The 24,661-nt window shown below is 35.4% G+C and overlaps 4 protein-coding genes across 6 annotated transcripts; 2 read left to right on the top strand and 2 right to left on the bottom strand.

Annotated features, from left to right (window-relative positions):
• Window positions 1–2,817: 2,817 nt before the first annotated feature.
• On the top strand, window positions 2,818–6,781 carry LOC132188990 (purple acid phosphatase 2-like). Its single transcript, XM_059603449.1, has 8 exons — window positions 2,818–3,199; window positions 3,427–3,627; window positions 3,720–3,831; window positions 4,453–4,682; window positions 4,928–5,066; window positions 5,642–5,862; window positions 6,103–6,224; window positions 6,332–6,781. The coding sequence occupies exons 1-8, from the start codon at window positions 3,014–3,016 to the stop codon at window positions 6,528–6,530; spliced, it is 1,410 nt and encodes a 469-aa protein (XP_059459432.1). The 5' UTR covers window positions 2,818–3,013; the 3' UTR covers window positions 6,531–6,781.
• Window positions 6,782–8,035: 1,254 nt separating this feature from the next.
• LOC132188989 (purple acid phosphatase 2-like) lies at window positions 8,036–12,602 on the top strand. Of its 2 annotated transcripts, XM_059603448.1 has the most exons (9): window positions 8,037–8,244; window positions 8,418–8,605; window positions 8,852–9,052; window positions 9,146–9,257; window positions 9,795–10,024; window positions 10,707–10,845; window positions 11,363–11,583; window positions 11,938–12,059; window positions 12,168–12,602. In XM_059603448.1, exons 2-9 carry the CDS (start codon window positions 8,420–8,422, stop codon window positions 12,367–12,369), a joined length of 1,413 nt encoding a protein of 470 aa, XP_059459431.1. In that variant the 5' UTR covers window positions 8,037–8,244; window positions 8,418–8,419; the 3' UTR covers window positions 12,370–12,602. The 2 variants fall into 2 exon arrangements, with proteins under 2 accessions (XP_059459430.1, XP_059459431.1); XM_059603447.1 differs by having other exon boundaries at window positions 8,036–8,605.
• Window positions 12,603–13,561: 959 nt separating this feature from the next.
• Window positions 13,562–15,277, bottom strand: LOC132190388 (dehydration-responsive element-binding protein 2D-like). The gene has a single exon (XM_059605364.1). The coding sequence runs from the start codon at window positions 14,796–14,798 to the stop codon at window positions 14,139–14,141; it is 660 nt and encodes a 219-aa protein (XP_059461347.1). The 5' UTR covers window positions 14,799–15,277; the 3' UTR covers window positions 13,562–14,138.
• Window positions 15,278–16,993: 1,716 nt separating this feature from the next.
• LOC132188994 (probable GTP-binding protein OBGC2) lies at window positions 16,994–23,964 on the bottom strand. Of its 2 annotated transcripts, XR_009440988.1 has the most exons (11): window positions 23,810–23,964; window positions 22,562–23,064; window positions 22,217–22,308; window positions 21,790–21,873; window positions 20,538–20,615; window positions 19,448–19,648; window positions 19,276–19,383; window positions 18,521–18,595; window positions 18,159–18,379; window positions 17,409–17,567; window positions 16,994–17,283 (listed from the first exon to the last, which is right to left on the bottom strand). XR_009440988.1 is itself a non-coding variant. In XM_059603457.1 (10 exons), the coding sequence occupies exons 1-10, from the start codon at window positions 23,902–23,904 to the stop codon at window positions 17,468–17,470; spliced, it is 1,557 nt and encodes a 518-aa protein (XP_059459440.1). In that variant the 5' UTR covers window positions 23,905–23,964; the 3' UTR covers window positions 16,994–17,467. The 2 variants fall into 2 exon arrangements, 1 of the variants encoding a protein (XP_059459440.1); XM_059603457.1 differs by having other exon boundaries at window positions 16,994–17,567.
• Window positions 23,965–24,661: the final 697 nt, after the last annotated feature.

Below are 24,661 nucleotides of genomic sequence, written 5' to 3'. Positions count from 1 at the left end.
ATCATCCTCGATTTGGGAAGTGGGCATTCGGCCAAAACAAATGTTGCAAAATAAGGCAACGTGTTGATGATTACAATGCCTCAAGTTCAATATTTTTGGCATCAAACACACACAGAGGTAGGAAATATTCAAACTGCCGTCCCTTTTTTTTTTTTTCTAAGCCATGAGAGTGAGCTGGACTTCTGCGTTGGATGGGTCAACGCTTTTTTGTAAAATTATCCTTGTGAAATATGTTAGATATCTAGTATTGAAAAATTTAGTGTTAAAATATGTTTTGATGTAAGATTTAGACTAGTACTTATGATTGATTCGGTGTATTTTTGGATCTAAAAACTTCGTTTTGGGTTGAAACAGACGAGGTTCATATAGAAGAAGGTAAGAGGTTTTGGAACTACTACGGTGTGAGGTAAATGTGTCGTTTATTATAGTTATAAATTGGTCTCAAGAGTTACAAAAGTTTTGTGAGTATAACAACAATATATAATACAAGTCCTATAAGGATGCCTTTGAGGTTGACTGATACCATATTAAATTACTAGTTATCCCAAAAGCTTAAGCTGATAGGAAGAAGTAAATTTAATTATTTAATCATTACTTTAACAGGCTTCGGAGTGATTTTATTTTTAAAGAGTTATTTAAAAAGTTTATATTTTATTACCAAAATTATGCTTTGCTTAATTTTGATACTAATTACTGTGGTAATTGGATTAATTACTACTAGTTTGGCAATCTTGATTAAACTTGGGGTCTAAATCAAATTTTCAAAAGCAAAATTATACCTTGAAAATAATAGGATTACAAAAAAAATTATTAAAAACTGTAAAAACAAAGCCCCATATGAGTGGAGGCCACCTCCAACCCAATCTTTGGGGCGTTGGCTGCCGCGTCGACCCCCATCTTTGTGGGGTTGCGGTCAGTCGAGGCTGGCCTCCACCCATCGTAGACTTTCTTACAAAAAAAAAAAAAAAATTATTTTATTTTAGTTTTTTTCTAAAATTTTATTATTTGTTGGGATATAGTTGTAATTTTTACAAGGGTGGCCTTGAATCTACTGATTAATTAGTTTTTACCAGGTCATCAATTTGGACGGAGAAGATAAGGAATGTTTTGATTTTTAAATTTGGACAAGGAACGTTACTAAAATGCACACACATGCATTTTGACTCTATGATACTCTTAAATACAATGATTAAATTATGTAATATATATTTTGATTGGACAGAAATTTTCTCCAAACTGGTATGGAGGAAATATCCTCAAACCCATGTAATATATATTTTAGTTTAAATTAGTAAACTGCTATTAATGAGGTTAAAATTTTAATGTCCCTTGTAAATGTTTATAGACACTTGGCACTATTCTATATGGGTTGGAGGATATTTTCTCTATACCTATTTGGAGAAAATTTCTGTCCATTTTAATTTATTGCGAATTGAAACTATTAAGTGGAGCTTACATATACGAATTGTCTTCAACGGTGCAATGCCTACAAGTTGATTGTGGATATGATTAATTTACTCTAGAATGATAAGCATGAATGTAATCAATCTTCAATTAAAGTGAAATTTTTTTTTTCAAGTTAATAATAAAATTGATGATTATGATAGGCAAAGGGAAGTAATTCTAGAAGATATACTTGTGTCCTACTAAGAATGATATGACTATTAAAATTATCATTTGATCAAAATTCAATAATAATTAATCACAAGTTTAATAGTAATTTTAATAGTCATATCAATCTTAGTAAGACACAAATAAACTACCTAGAATTACTTGGCAAAAAGTGAATGTCATGAGAGTGCTGAATGGTGGAGTGGTTGGGCCTCAACACATTTCGTTTTGGGAGTGAAAGTGGGCCAGATGGTTCAGGCCCATTATCGAAGGATAAAACGACGGGACTTTGGGCAAGAAACAAGTCTGTCGATTACAACCGGCATGTGTAGGCCGGTGGCCCATAGACTTATGTTCTTGTTTAGTTTGTCAGCTCCACGGGCCACCTCCATTCCAACCACGAACAGTAGACAATCCCTTCGGTTTGATAACTCTTTTACTTGTTTTGTTTTTTTATTCTTTTTAAGATTTAGGTGCTTCCCTAGCAAATCTGGCTTCAATGACTTCTTAATAAACGAAAAATAAGTAATTAAATAAAGGATTAATTACCTTTTACCTACATAAATTACAGCATCTTGGTATTTTTCTATCATGAACTACTAACTATAACATCTGACCCATTAAATTATTATCTTATGATAAAAAGCTCAATTTCGTTAGTTAAAGGGGTTAAAATTAATGGTCAACAATCATGTGCAAGTCATGTACCATTTAAATTTTTTTTTTTTTTTTTTTTTTTTTTTTTTTCACTTTTGCCCTCACTTCATACCAAGAAAATGACGTTTATCCCTCATAAACATATTAACTTTATTTGTTTGAAAGGAGGGCAAAAATGAAAGAAAAAAATTTAAAATAACACATGACTTACATATGACTGTTAATCGTCAATTTTAAGTTATTTGACTAACATAAAAAAACTTTTTGTCATAAGACGTCAGTTTGATGGAGCTTAAGTATTATAGTTAATAATTCATGAAAAAAAAAATAGCAAGGGGCTGAAGTTCATCGGTTCAAAAAGTAATTATTGGTTAAATTTCGACAACAATACATGCATGCGAAAACCAGTGAATATTCCATGATTTTTTATAATATTGGTCATTTTACTGACAGCAGCACGTGTGCCAACAGCTGCAGCCGCACGTGTTCCAACTCGTCTTCGATCTCTAACAACTGTTGCTATCCACGGACCACGACCAGTAGCTTCACCTTCCATCTCAGTTCGTCCAACGTAAACTTCGAGTATCTTCTTATCGAAACATGAATATTCCTTAGCACCCATTACCCATCACATTCATAACTTGTAAAACAAAAACTATAATTTGGTGGGAATTGGGTTTATTACTTTGTACTTCGTGGGTGCGTTTTTGGGTTTTTCATTGGGATATTAGATTGGAAGACAAAGATGGGAGTGTTGGGTCGGGACTGTAGTTGTCTTGTTCTTGTTGTTGTGTGCTTGATTCTCAGCGTTTCAGAGCTTTGTAATGGTGGGATAACAAGTAGCTATGTAAGGAATGATGACTTATCTCTGGATATGCCATTAGACAGTGATGTTTTCAGAGTGCCTCCTGGTTACAATGCTCCCCAACAGGTATGTTTCTATTTCTGTATTAAGAATTCATGCCTTTCTATAACTTTCATTCCGGGTATCTCTTTCCTCCATAAGCTTAATTTCTTGTTAATTCCCAAAAATGGAAAGTTCCCCCCATAATCAGCGACTTAATTCAAATAATGAACCAATTGAAATCCAAAGTTTGATTCTTTTCCTAGTATCTGACCGAACACATTATTGGGGTTTTTTTGGGGGGGGATCTGAAGGTCCATATAACACAAGGAGATCATGTGGGAAAGGGTGTGATTGTCTCTTGGGTTACTCCAGATGAAGCCGGTTCAAGTACAGTACTTTACTGGGCTGAAAACAGCCAGCTCAAAAGCCGGGCCGATGGTTTTGTTCTTACCTACAAGTACTTCAATTATACCTCTGGTTATATTCATCACTGCACCATCAATAATTTGGAGGTGTGTACTAGTCCTTAGTGTTCTTTTCTTTTTCCTGTTCAAGAGCAATTAATCTGGTCGGCCATGGCAACTTGATTTTATGAATACTGCAGTTTGACACCAAATATTACTATGAGGTCGGCATTGGGAATTCCACGCGACAGTTCTGGTTTAGAACTCCTCCTAAAGTTGGTCCAGATGTTCCTTATACTTTCGGCCTGATAGGTAATTCTATTTCATGTGCTTATTTTACTTGTCTTCTTGAAGGTGTCATTAGCTGAACGCCTGATGATCATGTATGTTTAGTTCTAGACTTTTAGTAATTGAAATGTTGAATTGACAAGAGATAAAAAGTCTATTTGGCCCTGTGATTTCACTGGCCGAAGGTGATTATTAAACAGAATAGTAGAAAGTGTCATAATTAGAAGTGTGTTTGAAAAACAAAAATGGAAGATTGAAAACGTAGAAAAGTCCATGTTTTTGCTCACGGTTTTAAAAGAAGAACCACAATTTTATCAAACATTTAACTGGGCTTTTAAAAATTATATTTTCATTAACTGCATTTAAAATATCTATTTATTTAAATAGAGCGTTTGTTAAACCAAACAGACAGAAAGTCGTTTCACGAAAAACCCTTGTCTCATTGGTACTAATTGAAGTGTGATTAGCATGGTTGAAGTGCTTTTCCTGCTATTTCAAAGTGAATATTACTTTTCTCTTATTTCAAAGTGACCTGATATGATATCTAATGCAAGAAAGTTAGTTACTTACTTCAAAAAAAAAAAAAAAAAAAAAAGTTAGTTACTATGATATAGATTTACTCACTCTAACAAGTATTGTGAGCAGGAGATCTTGGTCAAACTCATGATTCAAATAGGACACTTACGCATTATGAGTTAAGCCCAACAAAAGGCCAGACGGTATTGTTTGTTGGAGACCTCTCTTATGCAGATGACTATCCATTTCATGACAACAACAGGTGGGATACATGGGGAAGGTTCACAGAGAGAAATGCTGCTTATCAACCTTGGATATGGACAGCAGGGAATCATGAGATTGATTTTGCTCCTAATCTTGTATGCATCTATTTCTGATTTTGATCATACTGCTGCTTTTTTGCAAAGATTCGTATGTGTTGAAGATTTGATTTCTTGATTTATTTGATTGTAATTTGCCATGAATTTCTTTCCTTAATAGGTTGTATCTCTCTTCTATATAAAACTCTGTAAACGTATGAAACTTATGATGATATAAACAATTTTCTTTTTGCCAAACATCTCTTTCTTTCTCAAATTTATGATAGATGGTGATTTGATTGCAGGGTGAACCTATACCATTTAAGCCTTATACAAATCGTTATCATGTACCATATAAAGCATCAGATAGTACTTCTCCTTTTTGGTACTCCATCAAGAGAGCTTCAACATATATCATTGTCATGTCCTCCTACTCAGCTTTCGGTAAAAATTTTACTTTTGAATTAGAATGTGTGTTTTTTTTAAAAAAAATATCCGTTGTGGGTTCTTATCAGACAATCCAAAGACTTATAACTATTAACATGAATAGTCAAGCTCATAGTTTCTGCAGCTTTAGTTCTAAGCAGTTGTAGCATATCACTTTTGTGGAAGCAACTCATATAGTGTTAGATGATCTCTTCTGTTGGAAATTAGATTGGCAAGGAATGCTGATTTAAGTGGTTAACTCCCTGATTTAATAGATCAAATGGGAACTACCAATACTTCAAGATACACTCCACCATGTCTAGAGACTGTAGTAAATTTGAGTTCAAGATGGGAATCATACGAGATTTATAGAAAAGTGAAGTCTACCTAAATCCACCAGTTTTGTACTGTTATACATTCTTTTGTGTTGTAGAAAAGGACGTTGGGGACTGTGAGTCCTACTAACAAGCTGATCTGGTGAAATTGCTTGTATGTGCATGATATATGCAATTTTATGGAAGTGTATCAAACTTCATAATATATTAAACTTTTTGTTATCAAGGAAAATAAGAGGAGAAAACTTTTATCTGCAGGGAAATACACTCCTCAATACAAATGGCTTGAGAATGAACTACCGAAAGTGAACAGGACTGAGACACCATGGCTCATCGTTCTTATGCATTCTCCCCTATATAATAGTTATGTACATCATTATATGGAAGGGGAAACCATGAGAGTGATTTATGAAGAATGGTTTGTGGAGTATAAAGTTGATGTTATCTTCGCTGGTCATGTCCATGCCTACGAACGATCTGTAAGTGCAAAATCTCCTTTAAACTATAGTTGCTTATTTGCAAATTCCTTCATTTAGTGTACAAGTTTTGTTCTTTTGAATCTTTTACATTGTTGAAATAATTGTTTCAACATGATTAAGATTAAACATGTCTTCTCTGATAGGACATGGATCTGTTGAAGAAAACGGACTTTTTTTGCACATGAGAAATTAAATATGTAATTATACTATCCCGACAATCAAGATTTGTTTGAAATGCAGGAACGTGTATCAAATATTGCGTACAACATCGTAAATGGCTTGTGCACTCCCATTAGTGACCAATCTGCACCAGTTTACATAACCATTGGAGACGGAGGAAATCTAGAAGGATTGGCGACAGAGTATGTACATTACATAGAGAAATGGTCTTTTAGGAAATATTCTCTTTAGTACTTCGATGCTGTTCTGATACTACTAAATGTTTCTTGTGAAATTTTCAATCCTACAGGATGACAGAGCCCCAGCCAAGCTACTCTGCCTACCGCGAAGCCAGCTTTGGTCATGGGATTTTAGATATAAAGAACAGAACTCATGCTTATTTTGGTTGGAATCGTAATCAAGATGGGTATGCTGTAGAAGCTGACTCTATATGGTTGCTAAACAGATACTGGAGCCCCTCAGAAAGATCCTCTGTAGCTGCACAATGATAACAAGTTATTCAAACCATGTAACCTGCACAACTCTCCTCTTTCATGGTTATTTATGCATTCTTTTTTCCTTTGATATCTAGTTTCACTAGAGGAGGGGTGCAGAACTATTTGAAGAATATCCAATTTTTTTTGGAGTTTATTGTAAATAATTGTAATATTGTTTTGGAGTATTTGTCAAATAATGTATACATAATTTGATAAATATGGATTTAAATAAAACCAATCAAGTATGTAAAATTTGCAGTGAAGTTGGGGTTTTAGAGGTAAACTTGGTAGTTGGTAGGCCAATCAGGCTTTTACAGCCGTTCAATAGAATTCTTATTCAAACATGTGTATCTGCATGCATTCACATCCTTTCTATAACAGCAACAGCCTTCTTAATATAAGAAGACCAAATCCGAATCTCTTAATAGTCAACTGTCGTAGTGGGACCGTACACTGATTTTTTATTTTTTATTATTATTTTTTATTTTTTTCTAATTTAGCAAAAAGCTTGATTGCATGACATTTGAGCGGAATTTGACTTGTTAATTATGTGATTTAAAAAATTATGTTGCGGAAAAAATCATAATTATGGTAAATAATATAATAATCACATACAAGAACACTAAAATTTACGTGATTCCTTCAATGTGAAGTACGTTTATAGGCGAAAACGATTACAAAGAAATTCATTAACAAAAAAATAGAGTACAAAAATAGTGAAGGAAAAATTACTGAAAGTCCAAAACAAAAATAAGAAATTCTCTTTTGCTAATACAAACGTTTCTCTCTGATTGTCATAAGGCCTCTCTTTTTTCTCTCTCTCGCGCGGCACAAAATTGAGACAAAATTTTCCTTGTATTTTCATGTGATGCTTCAGGTTCTCACACTTTCTTTAAGCTATTGCCAAAAGGGTTGAACCACATGCTTTAATAAAAAGGAATAATATATTGTTGTGCCTTACATGACTATATGACTTGATGGAGATCAATTTTCACCTTCGACTTGAATCACAACACAACAATACAAAATTTTCAAGATGCATCCGTCGAAATAGGGCAGTCACAATTCACTAACATCACTCAAATTCAAGCATTTCTTAAACTTTAGCATAGGGCATTGTTTAGTCATAACACCGAACTTTTCTATCAGCCTTGTTGGTTACAAAGCTTTGTGCATTAGTCTCTCAAACGACCACTTTATTGAGTAGCACTCTAGGTTAGATTTTATGGTTAATTATGAATTAAAAACGAGGAACATCCCTATACATGACATAATTTGTGAGTGTTAAGTGCAAATGAGGTTTAAACATGGGGGGCCAAAGTCTAATTAAGCCTAAGAAAGTATGTTAAAAAAAGAAAAAAGGTGTCATGTGAAGCTCATGTGCGATGGTTTCCATCACAACTACCAGCCAAATCTTATGTACATGCTTTTTAAAATAAAGTAATAATTTGAAAAAACGAGTTACAGTGAGTCATAGTTTAGAAGTGTAAGTTCAAATAAACGTTAGTTTTGACTTTTTTGGCGAGGGAAAAGTTTAATTTACGAAAACTAAAATCTACAATAAAAGTGTAATTTTTATAATATTAGTTACATAGAGATGTGGCATGCATTTTGGTCATTTTACTGACAGCCACACGTGTGCCAACTCGTCTACTATGTCTAAGCAACTGTTGCTCTATCCACGACCAGTACCTGGACCTACACCTTCCATCTCAGTCATACCAAGGTAAAGTTCGAGTATATTCGTATCGAAACATGAATATTCCTTAGCGCCCATTACCCATTACATTCATAACTTGTAAAACAAAAACTACAATTTAGGGGGATTTGGGTTTCTTAGTTTGTACTTCGTGGGTATGTTTTTTGGTGGCTAATTTGGTTATTTGGATTGGAAGACAGAGATGGGAGTGGTGGGTTGGGGCTGTAGTGGTCTTGTTCTTGTTGTTGTGTGCTTGATTTTGAGCGTTTCAGAGCTTTGTAATGGCGGGATAACAAGTAGCTATGTAAGGAATGATGACTTATCTCTGGATATGCCATTAGACAGTGATGTGTTCAGAGTGCCTCCTGGTTACAATGCTCCCCAACAGGTGTGTTTCTGTGATCTCTCCTCTTCTCTTCATATGAATTAAGATTAATGTCTTTCTTTAACTTTCATTCCGGGTATCTCTTTCCTCCATAAGCTTAATTTCTTGTTGATTCCCAAAAATGGAAAGCTCCCCCCATAATCAGTGACTTGATTCAAATAATGAACCAATTGAAATCCAAAGTTTGATTCTTTTCCTAGTATCTGACCGAACACATTATTGGGTGTTTTTTTTGGGGGGGATCTGAAGGTCCATATAACACAAGGAGATCATGTGGGAAAGGGTGTGATTGTCTCTTGGGTTACTCCAGATGAACCGGGTTCAAATACAGTGCTTTACTGGGCTGAAAATAGCCAGCTCAAAAGCCGGGCCACTGGTTTTGTTCTTACCTACAAGTACTTCAATTATACCTCTGGTTATATTCATCACTGCACAATCAATAATTTGAAGGTGTGTACTTTTCATTGGTGTTCTTTTCTTTTCCCTGTTCAAGAACAATTAATCTTGGTCGGCCATGGCAACTTGATTTTATGAATACTGCAGTTTGACACCAAATATTACTATGAGGTCGGGATTGGGAATACCACCCGACAGTTCTGGTTTAGAACTCCTCCTAAAGTTGGCCCAGATGTTCCTTATACTTTCGGCCTGATAGGTATTTCTATTTCATGTGCTTATTTTACTTGTTTTCTTGAAGGAATCATTAGCCGTAAGCTTGATCACCATGTATGTTTGGTTTTAGATTTTTAGTAATTGAAATGGTGAATTGATAAGAGAGGAAAAGTCCATTTGGCCTCGTGATTTCAATGGCCAAATGTGATTTTTAAACAAAATCGCAGAAAGTGTCCTCATTAGGAGTGCGTTTGAAAAAAAAAAATGGAAGATTGAAAACGTAGGAATGTCCGTGCTTTTGCGCACAATTTATCAAACGCTTAACTGTACTTTTAAAAATTACATTTTCATTATCTGCTTTTAAAATTGCTATTTATTTAAACAGAATGTTTGTTAAACCAAACAGACAGAAAGTCGGTTTCACGAAAAACCCCTTGTCTCATTGGTACTAATCGAAGTGTGATTAGTATGGTTGAAGTGCTTTTCCTGCTATTTCAAAGTGACCTGATATGCATATCTAATGCAAGAAAGTTAGTTATTATGATATAGATTTACTCACTTTAACAAGTATTTTGAGCAGGAGATCTTGGTCAAACTCATGATTCAAATAGGACACTTACGCATTATGAGTTAAACCCAACAAAAGGCCAGACAGTATTGTTTGTTGGAGACCTCTCTTATGCAGATAACTATCCATTTCATGACAACAACAGGTGGGATACATGGGGAAGGTTCATAGAGAGAAACACTGCTTATCAACCTTGGATATGGACAGCAGGGAATCATGAGCTCGATTTTGCTCCTGATCTTGTATGCATATATCTCTAATTTTGATAATTCTTGACTGTTTTTTTTTTTTTTTTTTGGGTGCAAAGCTTAGTGCTTGCTATTCCTCTATATTTAACTATTCTTTTCATTCAATGGTACATATGATCCCAGCCGGGAAAAGAAATAGGAAAAAAAAAAAAGGAATGGTATTGAGTATTGATCGCCTTAGTGTAGTGGTAGATGTTTTTGTAAAGAGTCTTATGTCTTGAAGATTATGATTTGATTGTCATCTGCCGTTAATTTCTTTCCTTAATAGTTTGTATCTCTTTTATATAACACCCTGTAAACGTATGAAGCCTATGATGGTATTTAAAATGTTGATTAAATGATTAAATTTACCTCTTCCTATTAGTTTAAGCTTTTAAGATAAATTGTGATTTAACATAGTATCAGAGCTAAAAGTTTTGGGTTCGAACCTTGACTCTGTCAATTCACGCCCTATTTAAATTAAATATTTTACGTATTGTACCTCACCTATTAAAAGAGAGTTTGAGCTCACACGTAAGGAGGAATGTTAAAGTCTTGATTAAATGGTTAAATTTACCTCTTTCTATTTGCTTAAATTTTTGGAATAAGTGGTAATTTAACAAATATAAACAATTTTCTTTCTGCCAAACATCTTTTCTTCTTTTCAACTTTATGATAGATGGTGATTTGATTGCAGGGGGAAACTATACCATTTAAGCCTTATACAAATCGTTATCATGTACCATATAAAGCATCAGATAGTACATCTCCTTTTTGGTACTCTATCAAGAGAGCTTCAACATATATCATTGTCATGTCCTCCTACTCGGCTTTCGGTAAAAAAAATTACTTTTCAATTAGAGTTCTTTTTTTGTTAAAAAAAATATCCATTGTGGGTTCTTATCAGACAATCCAGAGAATTATAACTTTTAACATGAATAGTCAAGATCATGTTTTCTGCAGCTTTAGTTCTCAGCAGTTGTAGCATATCACTTTTGTGGAAGCAACTCATAGTATTTGATGATCTCTTCTGTTTGGAAATTAGATTGGCATGGGATGCTGATTTAAGTGCTTAACTCCCTGATTTAATAGATCAAAGGGGAGCTACCAATACTTCAAGATACACTCCACCATGTCTAGAGACTCTTGTAAATTTGAGTTCAAGATGGGATCATATGAGATTTATAGAAAAGTGAAGTCTACCTAAATCCACCAGTTTTGTACTGTTGTACATTCTTTTGTGTTGTAGAAAAGGACGTTGGGGACTGTGAGTCCTACTAACAAGCTGATCTGGTGATATTGCTTGTATGTGCCTAATATATGAAAATAAAAGGAGAAAACTTGTATCTGCAGGGAAATACACTCCTCAATACAAATGGCTTGAGAAGGAACTGCCGAAAGTGAACAGGACTGAGACACCATGGCTCATCGTTCTTATGCATTCTCCCCTATATAATAGTTATGCAGATTCTTATATGGAAGGGGAAACTATGAGAGTGATTAATGAGAAATGGTTTGTGGAGTATAAAGTTGATGTTGTCTTTGCTGGTCATGTCCATGCCTACGAACGATCTGTAAGTGCAAAATCTCCTTTGAACTATAGTTGCTTATTTGCAAATTCCTTCATTTAGTGTACAAGTTTTGTTCTTTTGAATCTTTTACATTGTTGAAATAATTGTTTCAACATAAATAACACAAACGACAATCGTTTTTCAACTAGATGTTGTTTCATATCTTTCCATCTTTGCGCTGTCATTTTCATATGGATATATATATATAATCGGCTTGTTAACTAGATGATTAAGATTAAACATGTCTTCTCTGATAGGAAATGGATCAGTTAAAGAAAACGGACTTTTTTTCCACATGAGAAACTAAATATGTAATTATACTATGATGCCAACAATCAAGATTTGTTTGCAATGCAGGAACGTGTATCAAATATTGCATACAACATCGTAAATGGCTTGTGCACTCCCATTAGTGACCAATCTGCTCCAGTTTACATAACCATTGGAGATGGAGGAAATCTAGAAGGATTGGTGACCGAGTACGTATATTACATAGAGAAATGGTCTTCTAAGAAATATTCTCTTTACTACTTTGATGTTGTTCTGATACTACTACGATGTTTCTTGTGAAATTTTCAATCCTGCAGGATGACAGAGCCCCAGCCAAGCTACTCTGCCTACCGCGAAGCCAGCTTTGGTCATGGGATTTTAGATATAAAAAATAGAACTCATGCTTATTTTGGTTGGAATCGTAATCAAGATGGGTATGCTGTAGAAGCTGATTCTATATGGTTGCTAAACAGATACTGGAGCCCCTCAGAAAGATCCTCTGCAGCTGCACAATTATAACAAGTTATTCACACCATGTAAACTGCACAACTCTCCTCTTTCATGGTTATTTATGCATTCTTTTTGCTTTGGTATCTAGATTCACTAGAGGAGGGGTGTAGAACTATTTGAAGAATATCCAATCTTTTGCAGGTTAAGTTGAGAGTTTATTGTAAATAATTGTAATATTGTTTGGAGTATTTGTCAAATAATGTAGACACAATTTGATAAATATGTGTATCTTCATGCATTCACATCCTTTCTATAACAGTTTCAACCGAAAAACAAGCAATAAAACACAACAGCCTTCTTAATATAAGAAGACCAAACCCGAATCTCTTCACAATCTGCTGTCGTAGTGGAACTGTACACTGATATAGTGATATGGGCCTCGCCTTCCAGCAAAAACCAAGGAAATTATGTTTAGCCGAATTTGACTTGTTAACATGTGAATTAAAAAAATTATACAAGAACACTAGAATTTACGTAGCTTTTTTTAATGCGAGAGTGATCACGAAAAAATTCATTAACCAAAGATTTAGTACAAAAATAGGAAAGAAAAAATCACTAAAAATTTAAAAGTCCAGTACACCAAAAGTCACAAGTCAACAAATTTTCCCATCAAGTCACGACAATGCAAATATTTTCAAAAAAGTCTCCATAAAAACCGTTGAGGACAATCACAATTTACTAGTATTATACAAGTTCAAGCATTTTTAATTTTTTTTTTAATTTTTTTATTTTAGCATAGGACATGGTTTATTTCATAACATCACGATTCTCTGTCAGTCATGTTGACCACAAAGCTTTGTCAGCTAACTCTTTCAAGTGATCACTTTGTTTTGAGTGCATAAATTTGACTGTTAGTTATGAATGAAAAACGAGTACGTACATAATTTATTTGTGGGTGTAAGTGCAAATGAGGCGTTAGTTTGGGGGAGCAAAGTGTAATTAAGCCTAAGAAAGTATGTCCCAAAAAAAAAAAAAACTTCGCTTCACGTGGAACTCTCATGTACATGCTATTCAGAACAAAGTCAAAGTGATAATTTAAATAGAACGAGTTGTGGTGATTCATAGCTTATGGGTGTAATTGCAAATGTGATGTTAGTTTTGGCCTTTTGAGTGGGAGAAAGTGTAATTTACCAAAAATAAAATCTACTATATGTATATATACACTCATATCCATCAATTTATATGCCTCTTTCAGTTGCGAAGAGGGCGCTAGCAAGAAATGAGATGAGCATATACATGCATATGGCCGCATAGAACAAGACAGGAATGTTGGGAGTAATCCACAAACAGGCAAGCGTGACAGAGGAGGAGGCAATCCTTCTCAAAAAAGACACAGCAGGCTAATGTAAGATTCCGGATTTTAATTGTTGCTGTCTGCGTTGCGCCAAAGCAGTCTTTTCTTCATCCTTTTTTTCTGGGCTCACATTTTGTCAAAGCCAAAAATCTTTCACAAACATATCTTTGAAAAGATCATAATTTTGTATACATAACAACACAGACGAAACAGTCAGAGAAGAAGGTGACTGATTTCTTTCTCCTTATATTTACTGATTAATACATACAAGACTTCTATAATTAAACCCTCACCCCCCACCCCCCACCTATGAGCAAAAGAAACAGAAAAAATCAAATACAAGTGCCTTGACCCATGTGGGGTCGAGACCATCCATCTTATGCTATATATTTTCTATCTACACTAAAACTTTATAATATATGATGATGATGATGACGATGATATTTGGGCGACTTGGTCCCATCGATCCCATGAAGCTTTTTAATCACATGCACCATGGTGATTGCAATGCATCCCAGCCGCTTCCATCCACAAAGTTGCCAGCAAAAATTCCAGCAGAGTCCCCCATGACTGCAGGGAAATCTAAAGACATGGCGGCCTCTGCCCAGATTGTTTCATCAAACACAGGGAAGGTGGCATTCATATTCTCCCAGACCCCATCGATTGATCCCTCCTCGTTGTCGCCAAATTTCACTCTGAATTCGGCCTGATTTCCGTGGGGCTTAAGTACCATTTCGTTAGGAAAAGTATTTTGATAGACTATTGGGCCATTATTTGAAGCTGCAGCAGTACCTGAGTTTTCCATATTCTGGGTGTTGTTGGAAGTGGGTGCTGATGATGATAAATCAGGCAAATTGAGCTTTGCATCGGAGCCGTAGAGTTTACGTGCGGCAGCATCGTAAGCCATGGCGGCGTCGTAGGAGGTGTCGAATGTCCCTAGCCAGAGGCGGGCGCCTCGGTTCGGCTCGCGGATTTCCGCCACCCATTTGCCCCAAGTCCTCTGCCGGACGCCTTTGTAAGTGCACGTGGCATTCTCGGGGCCTCCTTTGCCCCTCATGCACCCTTTTCTTGAACTCGCCTGCGCAGGCTTCTTGCCCTGTTTTCTCTGCACAAGACTTCCCATATTATCAGCTGAGCTCAACATTTTGTTCCAGCAGATCGACTAGAATTGTAAGAAGAAGTAGATGGATATATAGAATGGAAGGAGGCATGAACAAATCCTATTTATATTCATCGCATTGGATATAGAGTAATGAGACACGACTGAAACGTGGCTTTTTTGGTGACTTGGGACTGCTACTTGGCATGATGAACCAGACTGCTCGTGTCCACGCCAAACCTCACTGTTTATTTTTCTTAGACCCACTTGGCCTTGCGATTTGTCTTCACACGAGCTCAGGTGGCAAACGGAGAAGGGCGTGTTTTTTTTTTTTTTTTTCTTTTATTTTTTATAGTTGGAGGGAGGGGAGAGGAGAGGAGGAGAGAGGAGAAGGAGGAGAGGAGGGTTAAGGGCGGGGAGAAATGGGATTTGGATAATTGTGAATTAGAATTTGGAGGCTGTGTGGTAAAGGGAGAAACGGTTGGGGATAAGAACATGGGAGGGTTCCCAAAATCTTTCAAAGATGACAGATAGCAGAGGGGAGTAGGTGATACGTGGGGGTTCCCAGTTCCCATGAAGTGGTGGAATGAGCGGCATTTATCCTTTTTGGAAGACTGGTGTCGCCTGACTTGTCTCGTCTGAACAGAATCAATGCACGTTGCGATTGTAGCAACAATGAAATAAGGGGACCCACATGAGTTTTCCGATAAAGATCGCTTGGGAAATGAATCTTCCTCAATTTGAGTATATTCTTTTGCAGCGTTACTATGCGAATACGTCCTTTCCGCGTCTCAAATACCACAACGTAACGTAGCATCCGTAATGCTATAAATTTTTTTTGAGTTTTTTTAAATGATTAAAGACTTTTAAAATTATCAAGAGATTAAAAAGTTAATAAATTACATTTTAAATTCAATGATAATTTTAAAAGCCACATCAGAAGGACTCTATAAAAATTTATAACAGTACTCACGTAGGCATACATGAACCAACAACATTTAGACCACCTCTTTTTTTTTTTTTTTTTTAGCTAATTGATTTTGTAACTTTTAATTGATAATCTTGAACATCAACTTTCACATATAACTTCTTCTTTTTTACTGAGTGGGTTTACTAATATTCAGTAATTTCAAACTTACTAGTTTCTGATATAATGCAAATTGAACGATGAAAAATGATGCAAATTGGCAATACTTATTCCATTTTCAGTAGCATAATAACACTATTAGTATTAGCTAGTAAAAAGCTTTGGTTTAGACTTAATAATACATTTCAAAATCAAATATTGCCTCAGAACTAGATAATTATGGCTACCCATATGCTTGCCCCATAAAACTATTTCGAACTCACCATCAAATCATTATAACCAAGTCCAAGTGTGTACTTCTCTCAAAAGCCATCGAGAAAATTTAATTATTTCTTTTTTTCTTGGTAGATGAAAGAAAGAAGAAAAATAAATATATATAACCTTCAAAAGCTAAATAATTTTTACTTTTTGGCTTTTGATATTTAGAAACAAGGACGGAGTCAGCTTTGAATTTGAAGAAAAATTCAGGGCCAAAAATTATTTTTTACTTATCAAAAAAAAAGAAAAATTCAGGGCCAAAATTTTTTTGGAGAGGGAACAATTGACAAAAAATACTTTAAATTATTATTTTTTTACCTTAAATTTTTTTTTCCTTGTAATTTTGGGGGGGGAGAGACCAGGGCCATTGCTGGCTACCCTCTAAATCCGTCTCTGTTTAAAAAGCTTGTCTTAAATAATCATATGAACCTCAAATGCTTTACACCCACCCTTCTGTCACTTACCCCTGCAGTGGGTCAAATTAATAACCTCCACTATAATTTCTCCCCAACTAATTGAGCTACCCTTCATCGATTACAATGACCACAATCCTTCATGTTACAAGCACATTCTTTGTCGTGTGAGCATCAAACATGACACTCAGTTAGTCACCTAATGTCTCATGGTGCATTCTCTATCTACTACTAATAACCAAGCTTAAAGTGCTCTTAACGAATTTATGTGTATATATTTGGTTCAAATTCTATAAACCCCCTTGAATTTGGTCATGGTGGGGTGGCTCACAACTAGGGAGACCAAGGCCTAATCCCACGTCAACTTACGAATTCATAGCAAAGAGAAAAAAGCATTTGATGGATTAAAATCATCTTGTCTGAGCAAGCAAAGTCTAATCTCAACCAATCTTAATAGAAAACGCAAAGGAGCACAATCAAAGTACACATAAAGTACACGAGAGAGATCTCTGATTAAGAAGAAAAAGACGAATACAAGTCCAGAAATTCAGCAAAATGAGAACTAGTGTATGCCATCATACAAGCATGATATACGAGTGGCTCAAAAGAATACAGAATGGTTAACATAGAAAAAATTTAATTACAATTTGACAATATTTTAAGATTAGCTCAATTAATTTCTAAAACATAAGATCCACCCAAATTCTCATCATCCTTAATTAGGGCCCAACCGTATCCCAAAGCAGCTGCACTTACACCATCCAACCACTACCTGTAAATGCTCGTATGCAGTAATTTCCGTAAACTAATTGAATAGAACATATATGGATAGACACTAACTGACATGTACAAAAATGCCTATCTGCAGTGTATAAACAATAGCTCGACCAAAATTACCAAAGAGTGTAAAAGAGGCGGTGCAAATTGGTGGAGACTTTTGAGACGACTCTCAAGTCTTATGGTCGTACACTCAACTCCAAAGCTTCATCGGGATCTCTGCACTTCCTCAAGGCCGCCCTTATCTCCTTCAACATCTCATTTATCCTCATGCCTTTCCTGCAATAAACAACACAAAATGACATAAACAGTTATGCTGCTTTTGGAACCAAAGAATGGGGAAAGACAAAAGAACCACGAACTATGGTTTCTTTAAAACACATTAGTGAAATGATGATTAATACTTCTAGCAACAATAACACCGTGCATTTTTCCCTGATATTCTCTACCCCAAAAAAAAAAAAAAAACATGAAAAGTAATTTAGCTAAAGCTAATGATAAATTATGAGCTGACTTGGGACAAACAACATTGTTAGACTGCAGTAAAGAGGTACCACTAAATATAAATAATAAAGATTTAATAGAATTCTTCTCCATTACATGATGCATGAGCTGCGCATGACATCATTGCGAAACTCCCTTTATCCTTTGGAAGAGAACAAGTGCTTAACATGCGAATAATTCCAGCAGCATGAGTCATAAAAGGACAAAAAATTTCAACTGTTTTTCCCATTTTGGGAAAAGGAATTGTATGAGGAGGATAATCAAAGAACAGAATACTCCTAGAAGTCTTCTACAAAAGCAGCAAAAAAGTCACCTACACATAGTTCAATTATTATGAAACATATAAAAACAATGTAATGAACTTACAGAACACTAACTCCTACAACAGCACGAGGGCATGGATAGTCCTCAATTTCTTTATCCTTTTTATCTTTGCTATGAATCCCCGGATGAGATACATCTGAATGTCCACCTTCAGAGGGAAATGATTGACAAGCATCATCAGTGCTTGTTTCTGGCTCAGTAGATACGCCATCATTTCCAATCCTCATTATTTCTTCAGTCAAAGATGGAAGCCTGTCCACCGCCTGGAACAGTAGTCAGCATAAATCTTAAATTCCAATAAAAACTGAAGAGATCCTACATTATATATATATATATAGGGAAGGCAAGATTAGTACTAAATACTGGGCTCCCAAACCTGAAAAAGAACAATCACAGAGACATACCTCTGGAAGGTCAATCTTATTTAGCACCACAATGTATGGTCGTTCAAGGTAATCAGGATTGTACATTCGCAATTCCTGCAAGACCGTGAATATATCGTTTATATGTGAAAGAATAAAAGTTAGTAATAAAGGAATAAGCACATGATAAGTTATTCTCATCGGGGTTTCACATTAGAACTCCCACGGATAGCTAACCACAGCGGAGTAAGTTCAACATTGTAGGCTTTTTGCCTACAAATGTGACAGCTCAAAATCATGATCCTAATTTGCCACTCGGCTTTACCTACAATCTCAAACCACAGAGTGAGCAACTCTCTTCCTTGACAAGTGACACTTAAAAAGGGAAAGAAGTAACTTTTTTTTTACCCTTTCTCCAAAAAATAAAAAATAAAAAAAAATAAAAAAACCTCTCTTGGAAATGAAGAAACTGGATTTCAAACATTTATCACAAATATGTCTAGATATTACTTTTTACATAATAAAGTTTGCTAAAATGAACCAGAAAAGAAAGCTACAACTAACAATCATTACTGGAGTTGGATCTGCCAAGACCCAGTTATAAAGACCTGAAAATACGGATCTGGATTTGATCAACAACATATATCTAGTGAGGGTCATCCGAATACAAATCTAATTTAAATCACCATCCACCGCGATGATGATTAAAACCACAAATTCCAAGTAACCAAGTGGAACCAACAATGATGGTAAGTTAAAAATATATAACTAGTATAATGACAGAAAGAAACACATACTTCTTTAACCGTTCTATAGTCATTTACAGGGTTCTCAGCAGCTGCATCAACAACATGAACTAAAAGCCGAGTCCTCCTTAGGTGCCTCAAGAAATTGCGACCAAGACCCTGAAGGATGAAATTTTTTTAGCTTTATAATAAGCAGGCAATAGAGATGAAAAACATGCCATACCTTCCCCAGATGAGCACCTTCTATAAGACCAGGCAAATCAGCCAATGTTGCTTCAGATGAGTACATTCCTGCCCCTAGACTGGGATCACCATTAAGGCGTCCAAGGTTTGGCATTAATGTTGTGAAAGGATAATCAGCAATATCAGGTTTTGCAAGAGTAATGGCTGCCAGAAGGGTTGACTTTCCAGCATTTGGAAGTCCCTACAACAAGAGCAAGTAAACCTCTAGTAATCTAAAAGAAATTAATACTAACTTATAGAAGTAAGAACTACAAACTTGAATACATGCGAAATATAGTTAACTAAATCAATAGGAATGACTTCATCCTTAAATGTAAAGAAGGAACTTTGTTGGTTTTTCCCTTTTCCATTCTCTTTATTCTTTATTTGACCATAAATTCTACTACACAATTTATAACTGAAAATTATTAGACTCTACCACGGAAAAGTTTCCTACCCAAAAATTGATAACAATTACAACATAGGCAACTGCTCATGGAACCAAGCTCTCCCAGTTAAAAAAAGAAGCATAAAAAGTCAAGCCACTCAAATCTAAAGCTACATTTTAACCTTTCACCATAAATAGGACTTCACAGCCATCAGGGTCTAAATGCTATTGTTGTCCAAACTAGATTCCACACTTCAAAAGATTCTTCACAAAATTGATTATATGAACCTCACATTATCAGTGGGCCCAAAAGAATCTGGTGGATATTCATCAACCCAAAAACATTGACTGGTTCGACATTTGGATGACAAAAGATGTTGGTCAAAGTGTCAGGCTAAAACTGAATTGTGTTAGTTTGATTAGGACAAGGCAAACTGTGTCTGAAAATCAAGATCAGGTAGGACACAGGTCAATCTGGTTTGACAAATAATGCTGAGCAAGTTTTCCAGTTTGGGTCATTTATTGCCTGTTCTTGGTAAGTACTGAGCACAATACTTTCATTGACCTTTTATCATATACAATAATCATTAAACTTTGAGTATCATTACTTCAAATAGAAACATAATCACCAGAAAAGCATATAATTATAAGAAAACCATGATACAGACATGCATAAAACGAAAAGGAAATAAGCAAGACTTACAACTAAACCAACATCAGCAACAACTCGGAGAATCAACTCCAAACTAACCTCCTCCCCAGGTTGACCAAGAACCAAAACCTGCAAGATATTAGAAAAGATTTACATATATTTGTGATATGAAAGGAATCACTCGTAAATCTTGACTGCCCAAACAAAGTGTAGTAATAGGTGAAGTACAGGGTAAAAATACTCAAGCAGGTCCTATAAACAATAAAAAATGATAAAAACTAAAAGTAGCTATATGAAAGCATGAAAGCAATTCACTTTGTCCCTTATTGTTAAGTTAAACATGTGACCGTGAATCTCGAACCCATGACCACATCCTCCACCATGTTCTCATAGGAAGAGTTGCTACTTGAGATAGAATTCACTGATGAGACAAACCACTTTTTTTTTTTTTGATAAGTACTGATGAGACAAACCACTTATATGGCACAAATTTAATGTTACTGAAAATGTTGTGTTTTCAGGGGGCAAAAAATGAAAGATTCTTTTTCACCATGATGCATAGAAAGGAAAAAGTGAATTAAGATGGAACAGAATGGAATAAAAAGGATTGGCATGTTGCTTGTCCAGTGTGTTTGGAAATTTACACAAGGAGCGAGGAGGAAGAAATATATAACTTTACTATTATGCCCCTTATATTTTATTTGCGATTCGACAGAATGAAGGTAAAGCCATCATTTCCCCTAAAATGTTCATCCCACATTCAGGCAGAGCGCATATAGGGGGAAAGAAGCGGAATAGGTGGGGTTGGGGTTCCAAGGCCTTCCCCCGTTCTACTCATGGTTTACCTACTCCCAAACAAGCTACAAAAGCTAACAAAATAAATTAATATGATAAATCTTTCTCTCACAACCCCTCCCAACTCCGGCTATGTTTATATCAGGAACTCTAGCAAAATAAACACGTGCAGATAAATCTGATTACTCAACCCAATCTGACAGATGAAGTAGTTGCTTGATCCAATTGAAACAACACTTAAGAAGCTATGGGTGCTTTCATCCTCTATCAGGCATTTAACTTGCAAGAAGATCAATGCATCGTGCGCCAACTAAGAAATGTTTGGATTAGATGCTCCAAAAAAAAAAAAAATTGCTCAAGAAGAAGAAGAAAAATTGAACCTGAACATGTCTCAAAGGAGATACACTACACAATTTTTTTTATATAAGTAATAATTTGTGGGAGGGGAGATTTGAAGATCCACTACATAAAACTCAAATTTAAACTAAATGAAAGCACCCTTTTTTACCTTATCACTATCATCTCTCATCACATTTGTGGTCAAAGCCATCAACTTTTTCCTTCGATGCTCTGGCAAATCTACCAGGCTTATCTGCAAAAAAAAAAAAACTAGATGTCAATTACATGTTAATGTTAAGCATATACAATTTAAAAATGTGCTTTAGACCCAGATGATAACCTGGAGGCCCATTGAACATGCATGTAAAATTTTAGTTCAAAATATTTTAATTCCAAATTAACTGAAACTTTAGCGTGAAACATCTTAGACCAGAATGACTAAACATCAAAGAAGAATATAACTTTGGAAAACAAATAAAAGAAAGAAATGCAAACTATGCCACATGCATCGGTTAGGTAATATAAAGTCACAAATGCTATGCACTTAATCTTACACTAAGAAGAATAAATTAAGAAAATAAAGTTGATTTCCTTACCCCTCCTTGTCCACCCCTTGCAACAAGGACTTCGTCACCTGGACGTGCTAGATCAGCCAACAACTTCCCCCGTTTACGTTTCACAACCGTTCCTGTCACATTAGCTCATATAATGAGAGAACACACATGGAAGTAGCTACATTTACCAAATGTATGGATGACTATTGACAATCCTATCAGATTCTCATCCTTGCTTGAACTGGAGATAAATAAAGGGAGGGGGGAACCACCTTCATAATCAGATCTAATACAGGACATTCTCCAATATAATTCTGGCAGACATCTTTCACAAAATTAACAATATGACATACAAACCGCTCAGGAAAAAAAAAATAACATACAAACCTAAAGGCACGGGAATACGCAAAGTTGGTGCAGCAAATCCATTATGCAACTGTGAAGTCAAAACACCCATTGCATCAACATTTCCGCCACGCTTTGCATTATACCGGCCTTTCTTGTGAAATTCCAATAATGAATCTTTTCCTTCATCCACATATAATATGACATCACCTCCATGCCCACCCATAGGAAGGACAAGTGACCCATCAAAATCCCTTTTATACAAACTTTTCTTCCTTGCCTTCTCCTTGTCATGTTTTCCTTGAGGCTTACCAGCCCTCGGATTAGGCATGTTAAGAATAGCACCATGGCCTCCATCTCCCGCACGGACTGTGATGATGGCCTGATCAAAATACTTGTGAGGTTCCTTTATCAATGTATCAGTGCTCGAGGAAGGAGACTCTCTCGCCCCGGCAAGTCTGCACTTAACTGCATAGAATGCAAAATTTCCAGAGTTGCTTCTGATTCGACCATGCCTATAGATAAGAAGGCCTTCGGATCTATTACTGCAATAAGAAGACACGAGAAAAATAAAGCAAAAGATGTTGTATAAGAGATTCCCAGTTCAATTATAGAAATGAAGGTTGCAATGGAAATAATTATGTTCAGTTTAATCATTGAAATGGGGGATTTCAAACGAAATAACCATGTTTATTTCATAAGTTCACACATAAAACATAGCTCTACTTCTTCCAGTTTTGCCTTTGTCTTGTTTCAGTGGTAAATAGCTTCAGAAATTTATATATGTTGTGATAGTGCAGTTGAAGCACATTCGCATCACTATTTGTCAGCATATATAAATCACCACAACCTTTTCTAAGTGGTTAAAAACTGAAACACCAGGTGCGTTCATAAATGAGCATCCAGAGTTACCATTAAATATAGTTGCCGATTACAACTCTGGAAAAATAGAACCCATCAACCAGACAGTAATTCCAGTAATTCCCTCGTCATATTGCTGCGAAAAGTTAGGGCAAGAACAAAAATAATGGAATAAGTTTCAAATCTCTTCGACATCTTAATCATACAAGGCCCGAGAAAATCTCAACCCCAACCTTACCGAACCAAAATATTGTATCTTCCCTTCACCTTTCTCATAATTTTCTTGCAGATTTTCCAGGCGACAAAACGCACCATCAAATTAGGGTTGTTCTTTAATTTTCAAGAACTGTCAGCTCATTTCATTGAAGACTTGGAAAATAAAAACGAAATAAGAAACTTCTTTTCAAGAAAGAAAGAAAGAAAGAATACCTTTCCCGGAAAATTCGAGCGGAGGAAAACGTGTTTTTATCAAAGCGTACGTTGAGATACGAAGGTAGGGATTGTTGAGCAATAAGTGAAAGCATTATCTGTAAGAGCAGAGTAGCCTCGTCAGTGGGAGAGTGTCAGAGAGAGAGAGAAGCTGGAATCGCTAACCGTTTTATGAGACCGTGAAACCGCGCTTCTTGTTTTAATACGGCATCTCTCTTTACCCATCTTTTTAGTGGCGGGTACGGCCCGTCGTTTAAAAGAATGCTGGTCTGCCCTATTAGCTAAAACGTCGTCACTTTCAAATGTAAACTAAAAATCTAATAGCCTCTTCCTAAAGCGATTTTTATGGAGAAAAATTTCTTCTAAACTAGTCCGAAAGAAATATCTTTTAACCTATTTAAAATAGTATAAAGTATCTATAAACATTTAAAATGTATATTAAATTCTTAACATCATTAATAACAATTACTAATAGAAAATGAGTTAAAGAATATTTTCTCCATATTGATTTTAAGGAAATTTCAGTCCTTTTTTTTTATCTCATCTGCAATAGAAAAAAGCTTTCTTTCAAATTAGATTTAAGAAAAACTTTGCGATTTTCAAATGCATTTTTAATAAAGTTGATACATGTAAAAATCACGGATAGAGATTTCCAGTTGTCTCAAGCGTTAGACATTTTACTCTTTCTTTCCTTTTTTTTTTTTAAAAAAAAAAAATTGAAGAAGAGAAATATTAAAAGGGAATCCAAATTTGAGGTATTAGCACCAAATTTGAAGTATTAGTACCAAATTTGAGGCATTAACACCAAATTTAAGATGATTGAATCCATTTTGGGTGATACCATCCCTAAAG

This window comes from Corylus avellana, chromosome ca8 (assembly GCF_901000735.1).
Source record: "Corylus avellana chromosome ca8, CavTom2PMs-1.0".
NCBI lineage: Eukaryota > Viridiplantae > Streptophyta > Magnoliopsida > Fagales > Betulaceae > Corylus > Corylus avellana.
Note: the sequence above shows the minus strand (reverse complement) of the source record. Positions and strands in the feature narration are given on the sequence as shown.

Coding starts and splice junctions, on each gene's coding strand:
- LOC132188990 (XM_059603449.1), top strand. CDS start 3,014: ATGGGAGTGTTGGGTCGGGACTGTAGTTGTCTTGTTCTTGTTGTTGTG. Junction 3,628..3,719: donor GCACCATCAATAATTTGGAG/GTGTGTACTAGT, acceptor TGAATACTGCAG/TTTGACACCAAATATTACTA. Junction 4,683..4,927: donor TTGATTTTGCTCCTAATCTT/GTATGCATCTAT, acceptor ATTTGATTGCAG/GGTGAACCTATACCATTTAA.
- LOC132188989 (XM_059603447.1), top strand. CDS start 8,420: ATGGGAGTGGTGGGTTGGGGCTGTAGTGGTCTTGTTCTTGTTGTTGTG. Junction 11,584..11,937: donor TCCATGCCTACGAACGATCT/GTAAGTGCAAAA, acceptor TTTGCAATGCAG/GAACGTGTATCAAATATTGC. Junction 12,060..12,167: donor CTAGAAGGATTGGTGACCGA/GTACGTATATTA, acceptor TCAATCCTGCAG/GATGACAGAGCCCCAGCCAA.
- LOC132190388 (XM_059605364.1), bottom strand. CDS start 14,798: ATGTTGAGCTCAGCTGATAATATGGGAAGTCTTGTGCAGAGAAAACAG.
- LOC132188994 (XM_059603457.1), bottom strand. CDS start 23,904: ATGCTTTCACTTATTGCTCAACAATCCCTACCTTCGTATCTCAACGTA. Junction 21,874..22,216: donor CAAGGGGTGGACAAGGAGGG/GTAAGGAAATCA, acceptor TTTTTTTTGCAG/ATAAGCCTGGTAGATTTGCC. Junction 17,568..18,158: donor GTTGTAGGAGTTAGTGTTCT/GTAAGTTCATTA, acceptor TGTTTATTGCAG/GAAAGGCATGAGGATAAATG.